At 38.5% G+C, this 26003-nt stretch overlaps 1 protein-coding gene across 1 annotated transcript in view; it reads right to left on the bottom strand.

The window, feature by feature from the left end:
* The window catches only part of PHACTR2 (phosphatase and actin regulator 2), a 64120-nt gene extending 49748 nt beyond the window's left edge, over nt 1-14372 (bottom strand). Inside the window, exons 1-2 of the mRNA XM_026084289.1 lie at nt 14285-14372; nt 11518-11712 (exon numbers count right to left, since the gene is read on the bottom strand). Coding sequence (XP_025940074.1) covers nt 11518-11712; nt 14285-14372 — 283 coding nt within the window. The remainder of the gene's footprint in view (nt 1-11517; nt 11713-14284) is intronic.
* Between the last annotated feature and the right edge of the window lie 11631 nt (nt 14373-26003).

Raw genomic sequence — 26003 nt, 5'->3', positions numbered from 1 at the left:
TCTCCATCTACTCTGTAGATGTTTTGAGTCTGGAGAGACAAATCCTGCTCAGAGCAAGCAATACACTCAGTCAAGTCATAAAGCTGTTCACAGAGTAGCCTTTGTGACATGCTAACTACTTTAAAGGAAAAAATAGCCTTGAACAGAAGTTAGTAAGTTCTGTTATAAAAGGGAATGACATCCTCATCCAGGCTGGTTGGCTATCATGGAAAATAATTCAGCATCCTGTTTTTAGGTTAAAAAAAAAAAAAAAACAGCATACAACACACAAAAAAGACTGTGGCATGAAACATTTTAATTAATATGTTTATTTCCCATGAGAAAAATGTTAAACAGTTTTATAGGGAAAAACATTTACAGATGGCAAAATAGAGCAAGTCCCCACTTCACCCCACCCCCAGAAGCCCAAGCCACTGTCATGGTTTAGGGATTCATGGTACATGGTCCAAAAATATGAACATCACTGATGTAAATCGTGTCTTCACTGCATTGTTAGTCAAAGTTAATCTCCCATCTTGATTCTGTTTAACTGCAAACACTCAAATCCAAGCAATGTTTGGAGCTCAAGCTGAGAGCATAGGGCAAAGCTTCAGCAGTGTTGGACTTTGCACTATTAATGCTATGGGATAATGTTAGTTATCTCATCAACTAATTCAAACACTCTGACTGAATACTGTAAGAAGTGTTGTCAGTCTCACTTGAGCTATGCTAGTTTGAGCCAACAGTCATATGGTGAACTGACTGCTACTGTGAAGACAGATCAAGGCAGTTTTGACACTTCTGAGAAATTTATCCTTAATGTGTAACAACTGACAAACACCTGTGCCAGCAGCAAGTAACTCTGGCTGCTGACTCACAAACGTAGGCTGGCTGAATTCAGATGGCTGAAGGAATTACTGCTCACAGTATTTAGATAAGCTTAGACTGCTTTGGGTCCCAATCCTAAATCACACATTAGCTCTTGGAATTTTTATACGTTAATTTTTAAGGTATATACCTCGAAACTGAGTGTCACACAAGTTATCGGCATGGCAAACAAGACAAAGTAGTGTGCCCTATTCTTGCAAAGAGTTTCATGGTGAACACTTACTCCCACACTTATGTTCAAGAGAACAGGGGGCTATGAAGTCAGAGGGCTGTGTGGACAGGTACTGTTGGAGGGTTGGGGTCTTAATCATTCTAGGAAGCGGGTTTATTTATGAGCAGAGTGAAATCTCTTTTCACCTAGACCCCAAAGGTGAACACTATATATACACTTTATACCTGTTTGTTGCTGACAATACAGATATTCTTATTATTATTTCAGTTTTAGGAGTATAGTTTACTTCTTACTGTTTTTGCTCTCTGCTTCCTTTTTGCATCTGCCTTCTTGAGGGAGTGAAATGAGATGACCTCTCATACATTTCTTAATGGGACTTAATCCAGTACTTCTTGAAAACAGTGATGTTCTTTCCATCAAGTTCAGTAACATCTAATCAGACCCCCTATCAGTTTTACTCTCTGTTTCTCAGGATGCTTTTTTTTTCTTCCAGTTCTACAACACTGAATTAACAACTGTATTGAATTAAAAAATGAAGAGGCATGAAAAATGTCCTTTGGTATTAAAAGATATTAACTCCTTACACTTTCCCTGGAAGACCTCAAAGCATTTTATTAACATTACATAGGCTTCATAACATCCCTTTCACATAACTATCCACATTTTACAGATTAGAAAATTTATGAACAGATAAGAGGCTTAAGCCCCAATCCTTAATAATCTAAAATGCTACCCATGAGTGTTGTTTTTATTTAAACTGATTAAGCTAGTTCAGCTTGTACAGATAATTAAAAAATATGTTATTTGATTCATGGAAAGAACATCAGAAATTATGTTAGTGCTCACTATGAATATCATAATTCTTACAAACAAAATGATTGTATTTTAATTTAAATGAAAGTGACCAAAAGTATGTACCCTTGTATAAGAGGAATGAGAGAGCAGACCGTCTACTTATGGACCTGTACTGGATGCTATTTAGCCAAGGTGGACTCATCATTATAATTTATTGTGTATTACAGACATTGGACTATATAATACATTTCATTACACAGCCTAGTACTTTGATTATCACAGCCCAATTGTGCAGAGTTTTAAGGGCCCCAAACTATTCAGCTGAGCTATTCACATTAGACTACTGTTATGGTCAACAAACTCTTTCAAAACAATGTTCATGTTACAAAGACAAGCTTTCAGAAGTTAGGAAATGCTTGAATGAAGGTTGACTGTGCAATCTTCATTCAGTCTCTCTGACTGTGCAGATGGCACAGCTTTTATTTGCTTGTTCTTGTGTATTTTTCCTTTGGTACCTCTGCCTCATTTAGGATACAGACACTATGTTTAATGAACAGTTTCTTTAACTAAATTTTTAACCTTACCTTTCAATCTGTGGCCCAGATCTCATTTGCAGCCCACAACCGAAACCTTAACCTGAACAGAAAATAATTAATTTTCCCAACTGGCAGCATTGTCACCCCAGAGATCCGAGTGCTCCAAAGACAGCATGTTCTCCTTGACATCCATGTGAGATGCAAAGGTGTTATCATCACTGTATAGATGGGCAGTTTATGGTATAGAGAGATACAGGTCAATTTATCAAACATATTGACAGACATTAAGTTTGAAGTACTTTTTCAGGTGCAACTTTCCACATTAAGTTATGATAATTCAAAAAAACCCCTGAAAACCATAGGAATTCTAGCTGAATTGCTTATTTATGGTTCAAAATGTCTCATCAGCAGGACTGAACTCATGAGTATAGGCCACCTGTTGCTGAGCTAATGGCACAGATAACTGTAAGAACAGTGATCATTTATCTGAATCACCACCTGGGACTGGTATCACTATTTGTCACCTTGGAAATAGTTCAGTCTCCTGGGTTCAGTACAGGCAAGGGACTGTGGTTTGGTGCTTACAAGGCTGTTTGCCCATGCTCACTAACTTCTGGCATGCACTTCTATCCATCACTTCAGCCTTGGCTGCTTCCATCACTTTCTTCTACCCATATTCACCTCCTGTGCTTTTTTGACCCTTCTATCTTCCGTCCTCTCTATCAACCCATTTATTTCTGTTCCTTCAGTCTCCTGCATTCCTCTCTCTTCTGCTTGGAATTTCTCTATGTCCCTGTGTACTCTCCATTTCTTTACCACACAGCACAGGTTGCTCCCTCCTCTTCTTGGATGCTCTCTAGATGCTGAGGTTTTTGTACTTGGGAAAGCACTGAGCACACAGGAGAGCAGCTCAAAGCACTCAGCTGCCTGAAGGAGTAATTATAAGAAATTTTTCATTATAGTAAAGCAGCCCAAAGCTGAAGCAGTTAGAACATACATTCCTGATCATTTCTCATCTTGATTATAATGACTACTTCTTGCTCAATGATCAGACCATTAAAAATCTAATTTCAGTCACTGTATTTCTGGGCTGGTAGTCCAACCACACTGTTCCACTTGCTCCTTCCTCTCATCACCTCTGTGATGGCTCCTGCTGGGTCTTTCCTTTTCACATGAAAGAGTTCAAATTTCTTATCTTCCATTTCCAGACCTACCTCTCTTCTCTTCCCTCTTCTAGTAGAACTTGTCACAATACACCATTCATTTGATTCTCCCAGCACTCCTCTGTATCTCCATTCCTACTGACCTTTGTTCTTGCAATCTCTGATCTTGTAAGTTACTACCTGTTCCTCATTCAGGAGCAGAAGACAAGTACTACCCTGGAACAAATATATGATATATACTGTTAGCTGTACCACTGTCATGTGCACATCCTTAAGCTGAGTGATCAGATGATCCTATTACTACAAAACTTTTCTGCCACAGGTGTATATATGTATATGTGTATATATATACATATCTCATATACAATGTGTATGTATACAAATGTGTGCATGTATATAATGTTTCAACATTAATGGCAACATACTGTTTATAATATTAAACTATGATGATATGGAAATAAGAATTTCTCTATGTATACATATGTGCATATTGATACTGGTTATACAAACAAGTCAGTCCTGACTGAGAGTGTAAAATCCTTGCTTGCTGAGGAAAGCTGAGGTGAGGCAGGCTCAGCTCTCAAACATCCTGCTCCAGTAGACTCAAAAAATCCTCAGTCAAAATCCTTCCTCTACTGCAGTCAATAACAAAATTTCCACTGACTTCAAAGGTACCTGTCATAAAGTATGTGAATTTATCCTGCTGTGTGTAGTCTTGACCTGTAGCCCTCATTTACTTAAGTAAATCTTACTTGTCCCAAGAATCCCATAAACTATTGTATTTTTAGCCCAATATAAATAAACAACAACAGTTTCCCTCAMAAAGCAGTTTCGCACCCTCCTTACTCACCCTCTCAAAAGAGAATACTTAGTGACATTCAGCAATTACAAATCTCAAGATGTCTTTAAAACCCATTCTCTTATTTAAAGAGTAATTTGAGATTCTGGATATTCTCCAATTTTTAGTTTTGGTTTTCCAAGAGAAGCTCAAGAGAATTCTGAACTTTAGTTTTTCTCTGACCTAGTAAGAGCTATAAATGCCTTCTGTCCCCTCTCTGTACATACTCTCAACTGTGGGGCTTTGAAGTGGCATCTACTTCATGCCAAGTTATAAACTGCTGCCTTCTTTTCCTTCACAGTAACACAGTGAGAGAGGAAAAAAAACCCTTGAGATTATGCCATTTTCTGTTTGTTTTTACTTTGAAAGCCCTTTAGGCACAAAGCATATAACCAGTGCACAGAGAACAGATTTTATGAGATACAGCATGGAAAATATGTTGCTAAAGGAAAAAATTCCAACCATCATTCCCACATCGGCACAAATACTTCCATATCTAGTCCCCCATCTTTTTTTGATGTTAGTGGTATTTGCTGTTAAAGAATATCTTTCAGCTGCTAGCATAATACAGTCACATGAAGTTTTATCAAAGCACAGCATGATAAAGTCCTGTCAAATCTGTAACAAGAACCTATTTCAAAAAGCTTATGCAAAAGCCATTTAAATCAATACAAGTTCTTTCTAATATCCTACATTCTGTCTTACTGAGAAGAAACGCTTTCTTTGTCTGCATACGTATCTATCAAGTTGTAGCCCTTTTAAGAGAATAAGCAATAAACACAATGATCATCATATTGTGTCAAATGCTCTCAGGCCAGGATTTACTTCCTGAATATAAGATATACACACATACACATCCCATTCTGTAATGTAAATACATCTCTGAGTCAGTAGTTTGAGGAAGAGGATTTCCAGTAGGTTTTCTATTTTGTATGGATATTTTTCCATTTCTTTCTCAAGTTAGAAAAGTCTCTTCTGCTGTGTTAATTAGCAAGCAACAAGGGGCAGCTTGCCAAGTAAATGCGTCTTTTCAACCTCTGTTAGTCCTGGGTCTATATCCCCAAGAAATACAGGGATAGCTGTTTTTACTTTTTTTTCCTAAAACAACCATCTGAGACAGGGTAAATATAATCCAAATTGGTTTTCATTTCAAATTCCAGCCTCACTGAAAACATACACAGATGTAAGTGATTCCCTACCTTACATACATAGAGAGTTTAAAAGCAAATGAATATCTTTCTATAGATCTGGGGTTTCTTGACAATGAAATAGTCTTCAGGGATGTGAGATAGGCTTTCATTAAAAGTTAACCTGATCTACACTGTAAAGGTTATTCATGACGCCACTGGGACTGGCACCCTGTCTGTTTTGGGGATTTCTGGGGTCACAGCCCCTCACAGGTAGTGCTGCAGAACAGCATGATTTATCCCTGCTTTTTCTCTGTATGGAATTGTGTGGGGAGGTAATCTGTATTTCTGGTCAAGGTAGAAGGCGAATTAAAGGAAGGCACCAGAGGTCAGCATGTAAATGAATTGTTCTGGACCACTTCTACTACCACTACTAGTACTACTATTACTAGGTAACCATCATGAATGCATGATATGTCTAGCCCAAAACAGGCCACTATCACAAGATGGAAAGTACAGCCCAACTTGGAGGAAAAAGCTTTAAACATGGATAGGAGGGTAAACAACAATAACATCTTAGCAAGACTACGAACTGACTTTGCCTTGAAGCTGTACTCCAAATCTTCACTCTGTGAAGATTAATCAATACTTAGATACCTTATTCTTTCTCAACATAAAACTCTGGGAGCTGTACTTGTGCCAGTTCTGTTGGGTCAAGTACTCAAATTTGTTTTTTAGATCTTAGAGAGTTCTAAGGGGTGAAACTCTTGCATGAAATTTATTGGGAAACTTTCAGGAAAAAAATCTGGGAACCTTTCATTTATTTTTAAAACTCTTACAATTCATGTTGCCCAGATTTACTTTCTTTTTATCTCCCCTTATCAGAGAACCACACTTGCTATGTTTTAGGTGAAAGTTGAGATTTGCAGATATTACATGATTCCCAGAGTTTCACTTTTAGGAAAAAAAATCACTAAATACCATGACGGTTGGCAAAATGGTTGTAACCTGGGATTTACAAATACAAGTTAATATATTGAATGTGCAAAAGAGTATAAGAGCTTTGAAAATCTGAAAATTAATTCTCTACATCACTATATTTCTATAATTCCACTCAAATAAATGAAATTTTACAGTGAAGCAGGATGGAAAATTAGAACCGTATTAAAAATAGAGCATATGTACTCCTTAGAGGAAAAAAATCAATCTACTGAATAATGAAAACACATCAGAAGTTCCCATGCTTCCTTTAAGTTCTATTCACCAAGATACACATTTAATTTTATATATTTACCCTTCACAAACTGTATAGGCACTGAAATACTGTAGTTTATATAACTTAGAGCATTAAAATAGGTTTGTGTTTTATTAGCTGATTTTTACATTATTAAATATCATAGCAGCCTTTGCTTTACAAAAGCTTAGGTATGTAACATACAGTTATCTAGCAGGACATTATGAAAACAATGAAATAAAAAATGGAACGTTTTCCAGGATATATAGAAGATGATATTTAGCACAAGATACATTAGGCACTTAGCAGAATCGATCGCGTTAATTGCTTTTTGCCAGAAAGAACTAGTCAATACAAAGGCTTGTGACTGGACTCAGAGTGGGCCTTCTGTCCAGTTAGCTAACACAGTKTTACCTTCTCCTGCAACAATCTTTCACCATCAACTCTGTTACTCTGCTGACAATTTGTAGTGCAAATCCTCCTAACTTCAATGGAGTTCTGTTTGCACACTGGTGCTCTCCATTCTGAAGAAGAAAAAGTTCATCACAAAACTGAACTTTAACCAGGCAAAAAAGACAAGTTTGGTTTATTTCCCAGACCTGAAAGGCAGTGCTGTGAAACCACAGCTGAAATGAAAAAGGTTGTCAAAATTTTAAGAAGTCTTCCAAAAAAGTGGCTGCATATATCTCCTCTACTTCACTGTGCTTTCTCAATAGTAATCACAATGCTAGAACACAAATCCAAGTGGTAGCCTTGAAAGAAAAGTAAAAACTACATTTTCTTTTTACATTTTTGCTGTGTTAATTTTCAGTTGAGCCAGGTTTGTGACCTGCTCATCACAAAACCGGTGCCAGTACCCGTGAGGCAGTGGAAGCAAACAGACACAGCTGAGATAACTGGGGAAGAGAGGAGGGGAGGTAGTCTGAATTCTTTCAGCAGCAGCATGGATTTAAATTGGCTTAACCTGTCTGACAAATTGCACCATGAAGGTCTTCTTTCTGCATCCTCTATCCATGAGCAGAATATGCAGAACTGCAGTAGCTGGAGGGTAAAAAGAACATAGCACTGCAGCGTAGGCTGGAAGGGATCTCTCTAGCTCACCTGGTTCAACCTCTGGCTTGGTGTGAGGCGAGCTTCCCTGTTAGGTCAGGTTGCTCAGGGCCTTTGCCCAGCTGAGTTTTGTATACCTCCAAGGATGGAGATGCTACAGCAACCAGCTCCAGCTCAAATACTTTTCTTCCAAACAAAATTTGCCATGTTGCAAATTCTGACCTTTGCCTCTTGGCCCTTATACATGTCTGAGAAAAACAACTAGATCTCCCTTAGCCTTCTCCAGGCTAAACAAATGCAGCTCCCTCACTCCCTTTCCATACGCCAGGTGCTCCAACCACCCATCCATCTTAGTGGCCTGTCACCACACTCTCTCCAATTTGTCAATTTTTTTTTTTTTTGATACTGCTGAGCCCCAAACTGGACAGAGTAATCCAGATGCAGCCTCATGAGTGCTGTGGGAATAAGGCACAGACAGAACATAAGATATAATGATATATTTTTGATTTGATATATTTTTACAGTTTGGGGTTTCTTTTTGCACAGTAACATGCAATATAACGCAAAATTATAAAATATATCTGTCATAGAATCTGAATGATTAAAAGTGAATAAACTACATGCTTTCATGAAGCAATTGTTCTCCGCTTAATTATGTGTTTTTAAAGTAGCCTTTATAGAAACCTATTAAACTTTTACAGTACTCCATTCTTTTCTCCCACAGACCTTTTCTGTATGGGCCAAAACAGACCTCTAGGCTCCCCAACTCTTCATATGCAATTTTTAAACTTTTTAAATATTAATGCCATTTGCCACTTGAAGACAAGTTACGAGACAAAAAAATCTTTCAAATGGTAGCAACTTTTTGTCACTGCCCTACAGGTCTGGATTTGAAAAGCACTAATGAAACATTTCACATCAGCAGAAATAAACGGTGTTTCAGTAGGAATATATTTAGTCAACATAGTGTAGAGATAGGAAATATCTAGACATTAAAGTGTCCTCCCATTAATCTTTAAGGTCTCGCAAAACAACAAGCATTCAGGCTCTGACACTGTGTTGCTTGTGGGATCATACTTTTATATGCAAGTCTAATCATTACGTAGACAGGTATCATTATGTCCTGGGTATCATTTATATTTGATTAAATCAGAACCAGGAAGACATTAAAAAAAGCAAAGAATAAAACAGAAGTATCACAGATCAGGAACTGGAAAGTGATTTAAATGAAAAAATTTAATTATCCCTTAGATGAATATCACTTGAAAATTAGTTACAAGGTAGTTAAGATGGACACTACCTCCCAGTAATTCTTCTTTCTTAGGAGTAATAAATACAGCTATGCTTTGAGAGCACACAATGGCAAAACCAGAGTGAATCTAAAATGTTATTCATACTCTATTATAATGCTAACAGTATCATTACCATGATAATCTAGGTGTATAAATGAAGCAAGGTTCAGGGAGAGGGGTAACATTCTTTCTTATCAACTAGTGTAGTTTTATGGCACCTGAAAAAGGTATTTTGTGACTGAAAGTTTGTCTACTCATACCTATAGAATAATTTCAAAGCTTGATTTTCATTACAGTTCTGAGATTATCTAATGTTTTCTGTCCATTATATCTACTTCAAGGCATCTCAATTTTTCAGGTATCCACCTTGAGATACCTTCATCCTGAACAATGTCATTTGAAGCCAGTGCCAATGGGAACTGTGGGTTCTCCATTGTCCTGAAAGGCTCTCCAAAGTCCTGAAGAACTAGGTCATCATAAACAAGACAGCAAACTAAGTATAAGCAAGCAGCTAAGCAGACACTTTTGGAAATATTGATCTTAATTTCTTTGTGCTTATTTTTTTCCTTTTGTAAAAGAAATATGAACATATATTTTGTCTTGGTGTTATGGGAACTGATGTGTCATTCTTGTAAGATCGGATAGAGCACCCTAAAGAAAGATGGTATAACATTAAAAATACTGTATTTAACATCAATTTACCAAATATTAATTTGTAAAAAATAACTGCAAAATGACATACACATTATTATCTAATGGCATAACAATGTAATATATGCTAATATGTTATGACAGTTTGAGGAATCTCTGTATATACAGCTTATGAATTCTGATTAGTTTGATGAATTCAGTGCCTATCAAATCACATACTTGTCTAAAAGCAGCTGCAGAAACTGCAGTCAGTCAGCTAGAATCATTAAGAAGAAATAACTTTACAGTATCTGTACAATAAAGGTATTGGAGAAGCTGAAGGAAGATGGAAGCAATAAGGGAGATATCTGACTGAGGGGAACTTTTGATTGCAATATGAAAGAAATTGTGGAGGGTTTGTTGCAGGCCACCCAGGAAAAAAATAAAAGAGAGAGAGTGAGCAGGACAAGAGAAGGATTTGGGGTCTCAGAGAGACTGTCCAAGACTTCAGTAGGTATCTGGAGTGATGATGGCACCACAGAAGGGGTTTTGAAGATGGTTTTCTTTTTGTGTTTTGTGTAAATAAAGCATGTTTTAGAAGTTAAACTGCAAAGCTAGAGAGCTTCTTGCTGTAATTGTTAGGGGTTGCTGTAGGGTTAAAATATAAAGCAGCATACTCTTGAGAGTTCAGGAGAGCCAAGTGAGGGCACTTAAGGATATCAGTATTGGCTTTACAGCCTAGAGCCATGGGAGACAGTCCTCAGAGAACTTGTGGTAATGAATCTGAAGAGTCCATAGACACTTCTTGGATTAGATTCCAGTTTAGAAGAACACAGCATCAAATGTCTGAATCCCAAAACAGGAGTTAGGGATTTTTCTAGAAAAAGCTTGGCCAGAGCTGTGACACACAGATACACATACAAATATACAGGGTGGGCTATATGGTATATATAGAGAGACCATATATGCTATATATATTATATATAGCATATCTATATATATATGCTCTCTCTATATATATATTTATTTATTTATATATACACACACACGCACTGGGCTGAACATAAGCATCTAGAGCCACTTGAGATGCCCGAGGGTATCTGAGACACCTGCACAGGGATGGCAAATACAATGCAGCACCTTCCGGAAAAGCAGCCAGAGACCAGCCAGATACCCCAGAGCATCTCAGATGGCACGAAGCACCTGTGCTTGATAACTGAATCCCAGCCCTCAATCTTGCTCTTTTTCAGACAGAATGCAATTCAGACACAGTGTTTTATTTTAGACTGTTCTTCAAGCCTTGTCAATAGAGGAGCACAGGAGGCATCGGCCTGCGTGAAACCTGTGATTGCAAAGCTGATCCTCGTTCTTCTGACCAGACTCCACCGGGCATGGCCACATCCACTTCTCCCCTCTGAACACACCAAACTTCTGTTCCCATGAAGGCAAGGTTTGTTTCAAGTCACTGACTATTAGGAGAACACTGAATCATCTCCAACATTTCTGAGGATGCATAACATACAGCCTAGTGTTTCTTAGCTAATAAAGAAAAAAGAGTACTGTCAACATCAAAAGAGTATCATATATAATGTATATCATAAATAAATAAAAAGCATATTTTTGGTGATAGGTTCAGGACAGAAGATGAGTAAGGTTTTTCCTTGCCAAGGATCAAAAAGGTTTTATGTTATGTCAAATACTGTGCCTAAAAATTCCTGCCCATCTAATTAGGTTCAAGACCTTTTCAAGCATTACTCTGCAAAGCCATTACATTATTTTTTTACTATTTGCCAGCAAAGGGCCATGCACATACCTGCTGATGTTTCTCTGAATTTGTCACTTGTCTTCTTCTTCCGCCATTTCCAAGGTTTAAAGATTTTGCCAATGGTAGAGAGTTTGCCCTTTCTCTTGAAGGGGGGAGTTTGGGATCCTGGGGCTGGCCCATCCGAGTTAGCGATTGAAGCCTTATCCAATCCATCAACTGTATAAACAAGAAAATTAAAGGTAGCTGAAGGAAGGAGGACAGAAAAATTATACAGCATATAACAGCTAAACCGTTCCATTATCAGAATGCAGAAGGTTCTGGCTGGTCAATGTTTTTTCTGTTTCAGAATCCAGATAAGGACATTTTAATGCATTCTGTAGTGACAAGCCAGGCCTCATCTGTATTTCGTTTCAGTTCAATATCCCACATACAGAGGCTAGAACAGTCTACTCATAATGTATATCTGGCATGCATGTATGTTTTTGTAGTTATTAACTTCTACTAAAAAACTTTTTTCAGCATATGTTCATGAGACTTTTTCCCTGTGTTGAGAAAAGCTCAATAACTAGCTAAACATCATATAGAAAACAAAATCCCTACAATGTAAAAACAGAAACTATTTCTTTTGAATAAAACAAACCCATTTTTTCAACAAGCTCTAATGATAGCTGTTCTGGCAGTGGAATGGGCACACAGAAGTAGGTCAGTTTGATATTCCTAATAATCAGTCATTTACCATGGAGTCTGCCCTGGGTCAGGCTTCTTATCAACAAAACGTATTTAACAATAAGCTTTTGGACTGYAGCCAAAATAGAAAGAAGGATTAATTTTCCACAAAAATATATTGAATGATATCAAAGCCGGTATTTATCATCAATGGCTGTAACACTGAATTTTGTGAAACAAGTCAGGACTCATTCTACAACATGCAGTAGCTGTTAAAATAATTTTCCCAGATATTTCCCTGAGAAGCCTCTTATTATTTATTCCTATTTAAGAACTAAGCTATTTTAGAGCCTTCCAGTCCTGATCCTGCAAACACTTCAAATGTGCTTAACTTTATTCACGTGAGTAGCTTCATTGAAGTCACTGAGATAACTTACGTACATAAAATTAATCACAGGCTTAAATGTTTGCAGCATAAGGGTTCTGTAATTACTTTCATTCATCTAAATATTCTAATTATAACCAGTTCAGAATGGAGTTGATACCACTGTCAACAGTAATAATGATAATCACAGATATTTAAATCAGAAAGTACTTTTCAAAAGAAGGAAATATCACTGTCCCCATTTTACAGATGGAAAATATGAGGCACAGAACAGTTAAGTGCTTAATTTTAAGTTTGCAAAATGACTTCCTGAATCCTGGTTCTGTGTCCTAGCTGCTAAAAGATACAACTTCAGACACAAAACATCATGGTGCAATCTTATCACTCTGTTTCTCAGAAAAATGGCATTTGATGAGTGCTATATTTGTCCTAGACTTTAGATTGATCTGAGATGCTAAAAAAAAATCTTTTCTGTGATAAAGCTGATGTAATGCAATCAGCATCCAAGAAACTTTATTCTCAATGTTTTGAAATAAACAACTGGCAAAAAAGATGCATTGTGTAATTTCACTGAAGTCTATGAAGTTAAAACCAGAGATAAACCTCTGTGCAAATGATAGCTTTTAAATCAATAAATCTGAGTGAATTATGCCATAAAATGTAATAAAATCTATACTCTCAGAGAGGTGGAACTGATAGCTTAAGAAAATTTTTCCTGGATAAATTACTGTTATTCAGATGCATCAGAATTTAAAGTTTTTATTTAAATATTTTCCTTGAGTACTTTGTGGTCTATAACAAGGAGAGAAGATGGCAGACAGACATTCAAATAGGCTTTAAATATAAAAAGCCAGGATATTTTAAAGACCAAGCTGTAATTATTCCTTGTGTAAAAAACACAGCTTCCTCACTTGTGAATCCTAGAAACTACAACAGGGTATCTTTAGGGAGGTTTAAGCTGAGGGTCACTTAAACAAATCAGCTGCTACCCTAAGGACTCTGAGAAGCCAGGTGAGAGGTGGGGATTAGAGATAACCAAAAAAGCCAGGAAGCAGCTTTGAAGAAAGGAGGGGCAGTAGAAGGGCCTCTGTAAGTGTCCCCTGTTTGGAAGTGGGTATTCAGTTTATGTGTAGGTCTACAGTCACTGCCTACAGAGTATAATTCTGTATCAAGCACATGAGTCTCTGCTGGAGACTGTGGATGGAAGGGAGAAGCACAATTACTTGAAGGGTAGTTACAAAGATAAGACAGCCAATTTATTCTTGGCAGTATCAGATGATATAAGAGGGGGCAAGGACCACAGCTTGCGGCTACCGAGGTTAGACATAAGAAGCACATTTTCATTCTGTGCAGCACTGGCGCAGGCTGTGCAATCTACATCTCTGGATGTTTCCAAGACCCGGCCAGACAAACCAGGGCTGACCTGATCTAATGTTTGCAATAGTCCTGCTCCGAGTGAGAGTGGACTAAACAAACTCCTAAGGTCCTTGCCAAGCAACATTTCTGTGATGCTAAGAGATGCGAAAGACATCGTTGATCTGTTAAATCTGTGCTAGTAAACTCAAAGAATCAGAAGCGAAGTGCTGAAGAAAACAGATTAGAATCTTGTGGCCGAAGAGTTTTGTCCTGGGACAGAAGCCAACAACTATCTCACTGGCAGAGACAGCCCATGAGTTCATTAGAGCAAAAGGCTATCTCCTCCTTGGAGGCAGCAGGACAAAACCCACGTTCTTGTCTTCATTGGCTTAAAAAGACTGGGCATACTGATGTGAAGAGCCAGCATCCTGGTCATAGACAGCACAGTCTTTATAAACACTAGGAACATCGATCTTTTCAACTCTTTTTCAGTCATGGAGTCCAGTCACTGCTATTGCAGGCAACTGCTTTCACAAAAGCCTCACCTAAATTTAAGTGTTCTCCTATTCCTGCCAAAGGGCATGGAACAGGATTATGGTTCCCAGTGGCTCCCCACCGAGCAACATGGACCTCCGCCAGTCCCTGTGCTGACAATATTTCACTCTTATATAACGATATATATCCTAGTTAAAGAAATCTGTCTCTTCCAAATGAGCCAGCACATGAGAAATGGGACCAATTTAGTGGTGAGTAATACTGTTTACAAATAGAAGACTGCAACTTTGAAAAAGGATTCAACATCAACTCTTTCTGACAATAAAAGATTGAGTTTATTAGTATAATGAGTTCTGTAAGTCCTATTAACTGGGAATTTACTGAATAACTGATCTTTCATTTGGAAAGCAACACAAATATGTATCTAAAAGGAAGGGATAAGCATGACCAAACCTCACGCATTGGTTTTAGAATGAATCTAAGATAAAGTAACATTTCTAGGAAAAAGGACTTATTTAAATTCAAAAGCATCATACAGTAGCACATTTTACCAATTAATAAATTGCCTAGAAAAAAACCAATTTCAATGGTGATGTTCCAGAGAGTTTATGGAAGGATCTTTTCAAAAGCTATTACTTCGCATCTTTGAAACACTCTGCAGGAAATTGGTGTTTAAGATTTAAACTCTTTGCTTTATAGGTCATGTATTATTTAAGAATAAAAGTGGGTATTTTTCACCTCAGAGAACTTATGTACCTTCTATTAATCTTTATAAGCATTACACATATTCACTGAGAAGAAAGGAAATTTCTTAGCTTTCCAAGATTAGAGGAGCTTGGTCACTTGTGTTATTCTTTAATTTGCACAGTGTCTTGAAGTCCCACCTTCTTCCCACTGTCTTCAAAAAGTCAATGAGTCATTCCATTGCCTTCAATAAACTTTATTACTAATTTTGACAGGACTTTTCACAATACAACCTGCATAGAATTATTTTGACATATTTCAGTCCTTTGTCCTAGCTGCAGATTTTGCATCTGAAGGATAAGAAGTGTCTGATTGTATTGAATACTGGAGAAAATGAAAGGCAGTTCATTTTCATTTTAATTCAAATGAAGTTCATTTTAAATTTTTATTGTTAGTTAAGTAGACATATTTTAGTATGTGTATGGTATTTCACTGAACTTTCTTTATGGAATGTAGTAACAGTGCTGCAATGCCATTCTTGCTCTGGTTCTGGGGGACAAAAAATTGTGTTTGGCAACCATGGATAGGCTTTTCCAAAGCAAGTTTCCAAGATATGGCTGTTACAAAATGGGTCTTGAGAAACACAATAAAAAAAAATAATATATATAAAAAAAAAGGTTACCACTAGAAGTTTACATATTAGTATTCTAGCCTTGGTTCTTCAATGAGTTCTGCACTGATGTTCCCAGAACCCTCACCCTGAACAACAAAGGGTGTGCCTAGATTAGTGTTTTGGCTTGCATCAGGACTTTCCTTCTGAATGAAACCTCCTGATTTTTCCTACTTGCTGGGCTTTGGTTTGTATTGTAAAGTAGTTTTGAAGTGCACAGATTAGATTATTTTAGGATGAAAGTAAACTGGGAGATGTGCTCCAGCAGTGCATCTTAGGTGCTCCAAATACTGATAAGGATTCACTCCAGGGTACCACAATAAAACTCTCAAAACACCAATAGTATGGATGCTGTGCCCTCAGCCATGAGTGTTTTGCTCTATACACTCATTCCTACCACACTGCAACACCTGCTAACGTAGACATATCCTGGATACACTAAGACAATGCACTGGTACTAGTATTGCTCCATCTCAAGTAATTAGCAAGATTTTGACCCTTCAGTACTGCTTGATGCATCTATATCTGTCCATTTTTCTTAGTAACTTTTAAATCAGTATCACCAGGGACTGATTAATCTAGGTAGCAGAAGATGCAAGGGAAGTAAGTCATAAACATCATCATCCTCTGAATATATTAACCAAAGTGCACCACACTGACATCATCTCAAGCATTTTATCAAGATCTCCAAGAGGCCAGGTTGTAAAAGACCAACTACAATGCTAACTGAAACACTGCAGAGCCAAATCATGCTGGCAAAGATCACAAGCTAGATGCAGGAGACAAAAAGGATAGACCCTTTGCTGCTAGCAAAGATTAGATCTGTTTATGGATGACCCTTGCTTTCCTATAAATGACCAAAGATAGAAATGCCTGAACACATCTGATATTGGAAAGGCTACTTGCAGTAAGTGACTCTCATGTCTGTAGCTGCCTAGGAGACACTTTTCTGCTGCGAATGGTCTCCAGAGATGTTGTGCAGCTGCAGCAGGAGTGTGAATTCCTTACAGTTTTTCCATAGCATGGTACATTTCAGCACTGAGATGTTTATGTCAGCGCTGAAATACCCAAATGCCTTCTTTAGGTGTCCCCCTAAAACTAACTTTACAAAAGCAAAATACAACAAAAATAATCTATCAAAGCATTTCAAGCAAGTCTAATATAAATTCCATTGAAATAAACAGCTGTGATTCTACTGGTTCCAAGCCTTTTGATCTGGAATGCAGTGAGACCATTTTTAAAGGTTTGAAGATAACTTATGAACAGAAAGACAGCTATATTTATGCAATAAATTGCTCTGCACTTTTACTTCTGAACTCTCTACTTCTCTCAGTGAAAAAAGTAAGTCAATAGTAAACTAACCTAACTTCACTATTGAATACTCGGAGTAATACAGATATATGTAAAAAAACCCACAATGTCCTTACACTATTTTTTTCTAGTAGAACCATAATTTAATAGTTATGAGATCACAATTCCTTGCTTGTAGTTTATTATTAGTAATTTGAGTTACTGATGATTTAAAAAAAACATGTAAAGTCTGAGTAATTAAGTAGCTAGCTACAGTATGAGTATACTCAATAGATTTTTCTACAGAAGAAAAATCATTTACTGAACCTCAATAGTTTTAAGATTCTTTCCCATTTTAGTCTGCATTTAGTCTGTGTTCACATTTAGTCACAGTGAAAAAGAGTTTACAGGACTAGATAGACTTTGGTGTAATGTAATATGGAATGCCTTGTATAAATTGCTATTTTTAACAATTTTCTCTTCACCACCTTAAGTAGTGATTTTAGATTAATTTGAATGAAGCTTTGAGTTGTGTGACTAACAACAATGTATGATATGAAAAAGGTGAATCATTTTAACTCAGTCTTACAAAGACTATTACTTTTCCATGCTAAAAACAAATATACTGGAATCAATGCTAATAAGTAGAGATTGTAATTTTAATGTATAATGTAGCTTAATTAGCAAGCTTCTTGGTAATATTTCCAGATAATATATCACAATGTATCTGATTACAATTCCATTGGTACTGGCCTAGCAGAGCATATTTCAAAAGTTCCTTAATTCTGTTTCTACTTACAATACTGACTCACTACCTAACCCTGAAAAGCTATACAGCATGCACACCTCAGTTTCTATTTAACAAACAGAATAGTACTGAGAGACAAAAACATTTTTGTGAAGTTTAATTATTTTACTCTTTTCACAAAGATTCTTGGCATCCTGGAGCAAAAGCATTTAGGACTACATCCAACTAAAAGAAATAAGGCAGAATCTAGGTGCGTCAAAAATTGTCCTATTGGGTCAAACTCTGATCAGACGCTCCCTCACTCTGAAGGTGCAGGTGCTGTACTTCATGATATTAAATCTGAATGCCTGAAATCTCTGTTTCTCTGTGTGTAAAATATAGAGTGATGATGCCAGCCTAAGAAGTTTCTTCTCCCCACCTTTCTTCCATCTACTCATTCCTGACCTCCCCAAAATATGCTGTTTCTTCAGTTGTAAAAATACATTCATTGGGCTTCATTGCAAGTAGATCACTGAATGATCCAGACTGAAAACACCTCCCCTTTTCCACCCTCTTTCCTTTTTTAAGAGGTTATTTCTAATCTAGGTCATTTGAGTGATTTCCTTTTCAGCACAATGCTACAAACACTGGGTGAGGGGCAAACTGTGGCATGGACTGRAAACAGGTGATTGGGCCGAGCCTGAATCAGCTTCAGAGCCATGGCCAGAGTACCATGAAATTGTAGCCACAAACTTGACAACGCTTAACAGCCTAGCACTTACCATGCGCCCAAACCTGAATGAATCCACAAAACACATGTGTTTGCCTTGTGTTTGCAGGGTAGGTGGAAGACTTGGGTTCCTTCTCCTTCCCTACCTCAGCCTGTTAAAACCTACTCTCCCCCCCTACTCCAAGCAGACTCCCCTAACCAGGAGTGGGAGCAATGGCCCTGTGCAGAAAGCTGGTCGGAGGCCATTCTGGCCAGCGCAAGAGAGAGAACACCAGGAGGAATGTGAGGCTGTACTTAAATTCATTCACTTAAAAAGCTACAGGAATCCACGTGCACATGAGTGATGTGATGAGTATGGACCTCCTACAAGAAAAATAGTCGCTGTACTTTTAACTAGAATGGACAGTATCACTTGAATCTGTCTGATACTAAAAAAAGTATTACAGGATCACAATGCTACTAAACCTCTTGAATGAGTAGCCAGAAGGGTTTTTTTCTTTTCTGTCTCTCTCTCTGTCTCTCTCTTCAGCATTACTCTCCACAGCTGATCTAGYCTTGCTGGAGCAGGGGATATACCTTTAAGAGATTCTTCCTCACATTGGGGCTGTAAGTACACGATGGCATTAGCAGCATTACAAATTCTCTTCTCCCCGCCCCCTCCTTGGGTGTTGGACCTTCCTTCATGTTGCAATCCCTTCTCTCAGCCACTTGCTCCTCCAAGACTGTCACTGACCCACCTGCATTGCAATTTTGTTCTAGATCTTTTCTAAGAAAAGCAAGGAATGCAGGAGCCTGCAGAAGAAAGTCTGTCTCTAGCCTCTCCTCCTCCCCACTGCTGGGAAGACAGGACCAAGCAGGAAAAGGCACAACAGCACAGGCAGGAGATGCAGTTGGAGGCAGTATGAAGCACAAAATTAAGTGCTCCACTGATACTGAGGTACCACAGCAGTACCAGTACCCAACACTTTTGCTAGCATTGGATATCTCATGCATTAGATTGCAGTATTACCCATGGCAACACTACATCACCCATTACTCATTGTTTGTGAGAATAACCTTTTTGTTGTAACACAGGTGACTCAAAGTATTGCTCTATCTAATCATAAGTGGATTGCAAAATGCAACAGAAGATGCAAGGGCTTCAATTCAAAGTTATTTTATGGGTGGATTTAGGTCTGAATGATTTCCTATTAACTATCAGTTAGCTAGTTGAGTTGTTTTTTTCTTCCTCTCACTGTACCCACTGGCCCTGCAGGGATGTACTGCAAAAGACATCCTGGTTTATTGAGACCTCAAATCCTCTTCTGACAGTGTTATCATTTTTTACACAGACTTGCCAAAGGGTACCAGAGTTTGAAGGCCTTTATGCGAGCAAAATCAGCATATTTATGCAGTTGCATATTATCCCAAATCAGTGACAAGAACAATAACCCATAGACTTGCTATAGAGTATGGTAAGCTGCTTATTTCTGGAGCTTACTGGGGGAAAAAATATATATTTTATCAACACACTGAATGGTAAAATGTTTGACCTGGTCTTTAAAAACAGAAGTCATTCTGACACTATCAATGTCATCTTCAATAAATCTCTCAAATTCTATAACGTTATTATCAATTTTTCCTGACCAAAACCAAATGGAAAGACAGGTCTTTTTTCTTTCTTTTTGTTTTCTACTTGGAAGGGAAAATGCAACTAATCCCCAGTGGATAAACTGACAAATGGGAGAGCTATAATCTACTTCAGAGCAGCACAATGAATTGGCATCCAAATGCTTTTGCCTTGCCATACATCTGGAGTTTAACTTTGGGGAAACTCTGTCATGAGCTAATTGACTTGATTGTGTTTTAATTAAATGAAAGGAAAAAGCTGAAGTTCGAATGTGGGCGGCTGCATGGTAGTTTCCATATGGAGCTGCCAATATTGCAAAATGTTAATTGGACCTCCTGCTGGCGATGAGCTAAGCAGGGTGGGTAGTGGCTACTTCAGATGGATTCTGACTGCTGCCTTAAAACAGCCAAAGTGGGTAGTGGGTGGATCCTCCTGGGATAATCACAGCAGGAATGGATATGACTTGCCTGAATATCTCCAGGTTTTTACAAGCATAAGTACACAAACACTGTTTGGGTTGTCAGTGTCACACAAGATCTGCAGCGCCAAAGCTCAGAAAAGGTTTTGAGGCTGGACCATGTAACTCCCATCACACTAAAAGGAAAACGTAACCTCACTGCAGAAAGTCAAAAACAGCAGGAGGTGGAAAATTCAGCTTTAGTACATCTGTAGACAAAAGGCCCTATTCTACCCCTTTAAGGAGCCCCTGCCTAGCTCCGCAAAAAGTGCAAGTGCTGCACAGGTACTTATGAAGGAAGGGAGGGAGCTCTATGCTCCCCTGAAGGCAATAGCATGGGTGTCTGGGGCTCCAACTTCTGAGTCTTACACTGCAGAAAAGAAGCAAAGCTGAGTAAGGCATACTGTACACTCCACATGGCTCTCTTTTCCCCTCCAGCCAGCACTGTGCTAAACATGCATATGCACTTCTAAATCCTTTGAGAAACAAAATGTTAGTGTGGAAGCCACATGACTCAGAGGGATGCCCTGCCACAATGTTCTCTTATCTTCTTTTATAGTGCACAGAAGAGGAACGTGAGCAGAGTCACATTTTAGATTTGTTCAAGCAATGGGACTGTCTCCCACATGCATTTATTCCTGTTCTCTTTCCTCTGTACACCTGGGATTAATTTGCTTAGCATCTGCAAGAGCTTGTACAGCTATCTGTCTATCTAGCTGTAACTAGGAACCCTCCTTCCCCCAAGCGGCTGGTCCCCAGCAAGCAAGGAAGGGACTTAAGTCTTGGCTTCCTGCTACGTGGCATAGGAAACAGTAAATAGGACAGCGTTAATGTGAGGCTGCTTCCATTTCTTGTTCGGCAGAATTCCTGTGTAAATTATACAAGGGTAAAGCACAAAGGACCTCTTTGCTTTAGAGTTACCTTAAGCACTGACTTCCCCCCCCCCTTCTTTTTTGGTCACAATAACCATATTAACTCAGTGTTCTTGGTTGTTTTGTCAGGTTACAGGCTATCACATTAGTTACCATAATTTGTCTCTTGCTAATGCAACCTAAATACAGATAATGCACTCTTAATGTGCAACCTGTTGAGTTTCTTCACAGTATAGTTTTCACTCCCATTGGGTTAATTCTACAGTAAAATCCAAACTTACGACTGTAGGGCGCTGTGCAGGGATACCTGAAATACTGCAGGTACCAGAAGGCAATAAGCAGGGCCACCTAGCCTGACTAAATTACCCTTCTCATACAGTAACCTGGGCAGAGTTCTTGGCTACTACATCTAGGTAGCAGCAGGGTTTCTACAGGGCATTGAGCAAAGCAGTTATATCTCTGCAATCACCACCTTTCTTCTCACCCATTTCTTGTGTCAAAACTTAAAGATCAAATAAAAATAAGGACCTCAGGACCAGACTTTGTTTGCAATATGCCCCCACACATACCTTTGCAAATTATTTATTTACATGTTCTAATAAAGACCACATGATGCCAAAATGTATGTACAACACTTACTCCCTCTTCAACCAAATGTTTAACTTTCATTCTTTTCGCTTCCTATGAAAGGAATAAGCAAATGCTTAGCACTCCCTTTAATAAATGTTTGAAAGTGATCTGGCTGAAAACACTCTTGGTATCTGCTCTCTGGCTGGAACTCAGCTGGCTCAGACCAGAAGAAAAGCGAACATAGGTTGAATGCAGGTTGTTTATTTCTCTCTCCTCCCCCCCAAAAGTTGAGTTAAAAGAAGCAAATGGCAAATTTCCAGATACTAAAGTTTTCCAGATATATGAAACATCAGGGTAGGTCAAATTCTGGATCCAAGACACTTCTTCATAATAACAGACAAAAAAATCCAGGCACCAAATTGAAGATGTGGGAGGAGAAACATGAAAAAAATTACAGTGTACATGAAATAACAACCAAGCCAAGCTGAGGGCTGAAAACTAGTTTCTTGTGTCAGAATATCAATGGATAAATCCCCTTGAAGTACAATGGTATAGATTTCTATTTATAGTTAAAAAAAGTTTTTGGAGAATTTTGTAATTCAACCTAAAAATAAACTGCGCTTACTCATCTTATTAAATTCTGTAATGATAATTTTAAAATACCACATTTGGAAACTAGAACTGCAGAACGAGAAATATTTCCTACAGTCCTAATACAGGGGAGAAAACTAGCTATAACACATTTACTACAAATATTTTTAGCAACAGGCAAGTGGTAAATCTTCCAAGGAGGCACTGGCTAAGGGGTGAAAGTAGCTTGAAGTGAGTACACAGCCCCTTTCCTGTGTGGTAACAAAAGGAATTAAACATTTTTGCAATAATTAATACATTTGTAATACCAATGCAGAGATAAGCGTGGAGCAAGTGTGTCATGTGGAAGCCTTTGGCCCTATTCCCATTTCTCCAGCTAGTTATAAACTTACCAAAGCAGACTAGAAGCCCTTTGCAAGGTCTGTCCTAGCAGCAGCTATCACTAAAGAAAGGGAAGAGAGGGGAAGGACAAGACCTGTATGTTCCTTGGTCTTGGCTTGTCCTGACAAGAGAGGACACGTAATAGGAATACTATGTAGTGTGCCATACAAGAACTTCCTATCCCCAGACTTCCCAGAAACTTGACGAGTACAGTAAGCAGAAATTTGTTAAAAGAAAAAAAGGCAAATGCAAGCCTTTTAGTCCAGTGCAAATTCTGCTGAGCATTCCTTGTACTGTCAAACTACTAAATCCTATGTAGTTTTAGATGCTTAACTAAGACTCCTCTGAGGAGTCTGTTTGCCTTCAGAGCGTGAATCAGCACATCTTCAGATGACCTTAGCTACTCATTATTAGAGTTGAGTCAAAAACCTAACAAAACAGTCAAAGCATAGCCAAAATTACCCTCAGCAACTTAAAGATTTCTTCTAGCTTCACTCTTCTAGATACATAAGCAAACACAAGCTTGCAGCTGCTTCAGATCTGGCTGGCTGGTTCACCTGGAGCTTAATATAAGAGTCCGAGTGTGGATTTCAGATCTGGCTGGCTGGTTCACCTGGAGCTTAATATAAGAGTCCGAGTGTGGATTTCAGTTTGCTAATAACTCAACTGCCCTGCAGTACAGGCTAAATGACTCAACTGCCGATGCCTTCCCAAAGCCTTTTCGCCATTGTCTCTGTGCAGCTGGAAGGACAGAGACATCCTCTCACAGATCACTGCTGAAGGACCGCATTGGTTACACAGTGCCCAGACATATGGCATGGGTCTCCAGAAGTCTCATACACTGTCAGTGGAGACAGTATTTAGATATGATGCACACGCAAGCAGTTATTTGTCTCGGCCTGTTTTCACATCACAGTGGAAATATCAGCTGAACAGACAACCATATCGGTGACTGTTTGTGAGGCTGCACTTTGAGCCAGATTTTTCTACTGAGCCAGAAGAAAAATAACCTTTTGTATAGGCTTTCAAAGCCTATACAGTTCCCTACTACATCATAGGAGGGTCAGGTAAATAGTTTGGCTGACGAAAGGGAGTTGGATGGTGTGCCACAGGAAGGGACAGGAGACAACACAGGAAGCTAGTTTGGGAAGAGATCGAAGACTTCTATTATGAAACTACAGCCCGAGTTCACTGTCAGTGGAACTATGCTCTCACATGAGTGTGTGAGAAGCTAAAGAATAGTTCCTTACAGAAACATCCCCTGCCCCATTCACCAAATCAAACACTGAAGGGATGATCGCCTTAAGTGTTAACATTGTTAACTATTTTCTTTCTTCAATAAGAAGGCAGCTGGGGAAGGTAGTTGCACATTCCTTCTCTCCCACCCATCCCATCCCAATTCATTGCTGACTACCCAACATCCTTGCTAGACAGAACACTGTATAAACAGTACATGTGTGCTTTTCCCTTTATTGTACATCTTGAACCAAATCTTTCACAAACATGTCTATAAATCTGACAGCAGGTTTGGTTTTGTGGGCACAGAATAAAATAGAGCCCCTCCCCACATCCCCTCATGCTTACCTACTATAACAAGGAGCTCTAGATCTACAAATAACAGAACATTTGCATTAAAAAAAAAAAGCCTTAAGAGCAATTTGATCTGTCATGTAATTAAATCCCCTGTACAGGATAGCCTGGAGTTTGCTGTGCTGCCTTTCAAAAGCGACATTTTCTTTCACACTGGCACTACTTCACCACCTATTTTCTAGTACAGGAAATGACATATTGCACTTGTTCAAATGAGCATAAGTCAAACCTGAAGCAAATAGTTTCTTTTTGTGACCCAGCTGACCTTGGAACCCCATAGAGGAGGTCAAGGACACTTAAATCCAACTAGCATATTTCTGAGTGTTGTTGTCCTTGCAAATGTTTATGTAGGCTATTAGCTCTGCAGTCTTTGAAGAGAAAACTGTGTTTATTTTAAGTTTAGTTTTTTAGCTGCCTTTAAAACGTTTGCCTTTGTTGCTAGATACCAGCTTGGATAAACAGTAATAATAAAAATCCAACATGTTCAGAAGAAACTGTTAATGATTAAATGCAGCTCCTCTCAGTCAAAATGCCAGTTTGTCAATTCTAAAGCCACAGCTCATATTCTTCTGTACATGTAATAACAGCATTCTGAATAAAGCTAAAGTTATCTTATTTGCTACGAGGAAATGGGAGTCACCAAGTTGCAGCTGACTTTTATTCAGCATCATGTTTCATTACTCTCATCAACCCTAGCTGCATAGCAAACAGCTGTTTTATTCACTGTATCTGGTTCTTCATTAGGGCCAGGGTGGGGGAAATCAGACACAAGCTGACATATTTGTCAGCCCAGCTGCTCTTCCTTTACCAATTTAAACTCTGATGCTCAGGAGCATGTTCATGTAAAAGGACAGGTCCATACACAGTTGTGAGATGATTCAGTTATACTTAAAAACAGCATATTCCCTTTCCTACACAATCAAGAAATAGCAAGCTGGTGGCACCAGGAATCACTAGAGCAAAACGCCCAGTGGAATTATAGTATAAACTTTATGTAGATTTGAAGATTGTATTCATATACATTTTAAACTTTAATTTTTCTGTGGAATCAGTGCTTAAGGAAGTGAGGCACTGATAATCAAAAAAACCACCTTTGGCTGGAACAGACTGCAAATGAGAAAATTGCTCTCATTCAATGCACCTCAGCTTGTGTCAGCAGAGCGGCTTGCAGTTAACACGCTCCTGGGTCAAGACACTAACGGAGGTGCAGCTGGAAATCAAAATCCAATCTCTTCTTAGGAGAATCAGCAAAGTTCTCCAAAAGCACTGGTAACTAAACTGAGATTTTAAAAATACATCCTTCAAAAGAACCTGATGAATCTACAGCTCCTTCCTCTCTGTAAAGCAACTATACAAAGCTCTGTTTGCCTTGCACAGAATTTTCTGTCCTTCTCTTAGGGCCAGGAGCCAGCCCAGTCCTAACCTAAGTATCAAGCACTTCTGGGAGAAGAAAAGGATAAA

This window comes from Apteryx rowi, unplaced genomic scaffold (assembly GCF_003343035.1).
Source record: "Apteryx rowi isolate R43461 unplaced genomic scaffold, aptRow1 scaffold_633, whole genome shotgun sequence".
Taxonomy (NCBI): domain Eukaryota; kingdom Metazoa; phylum Chordata; class Aves; order Apterygiformes; family Apterygidae; genus Apteryx; species Apteryx rowi.
The sequence above is the reverse complement of the archived record's forward strand: the minus strand, read 5'-3'. Positions and strand labels throughout refer to the sequence as shown.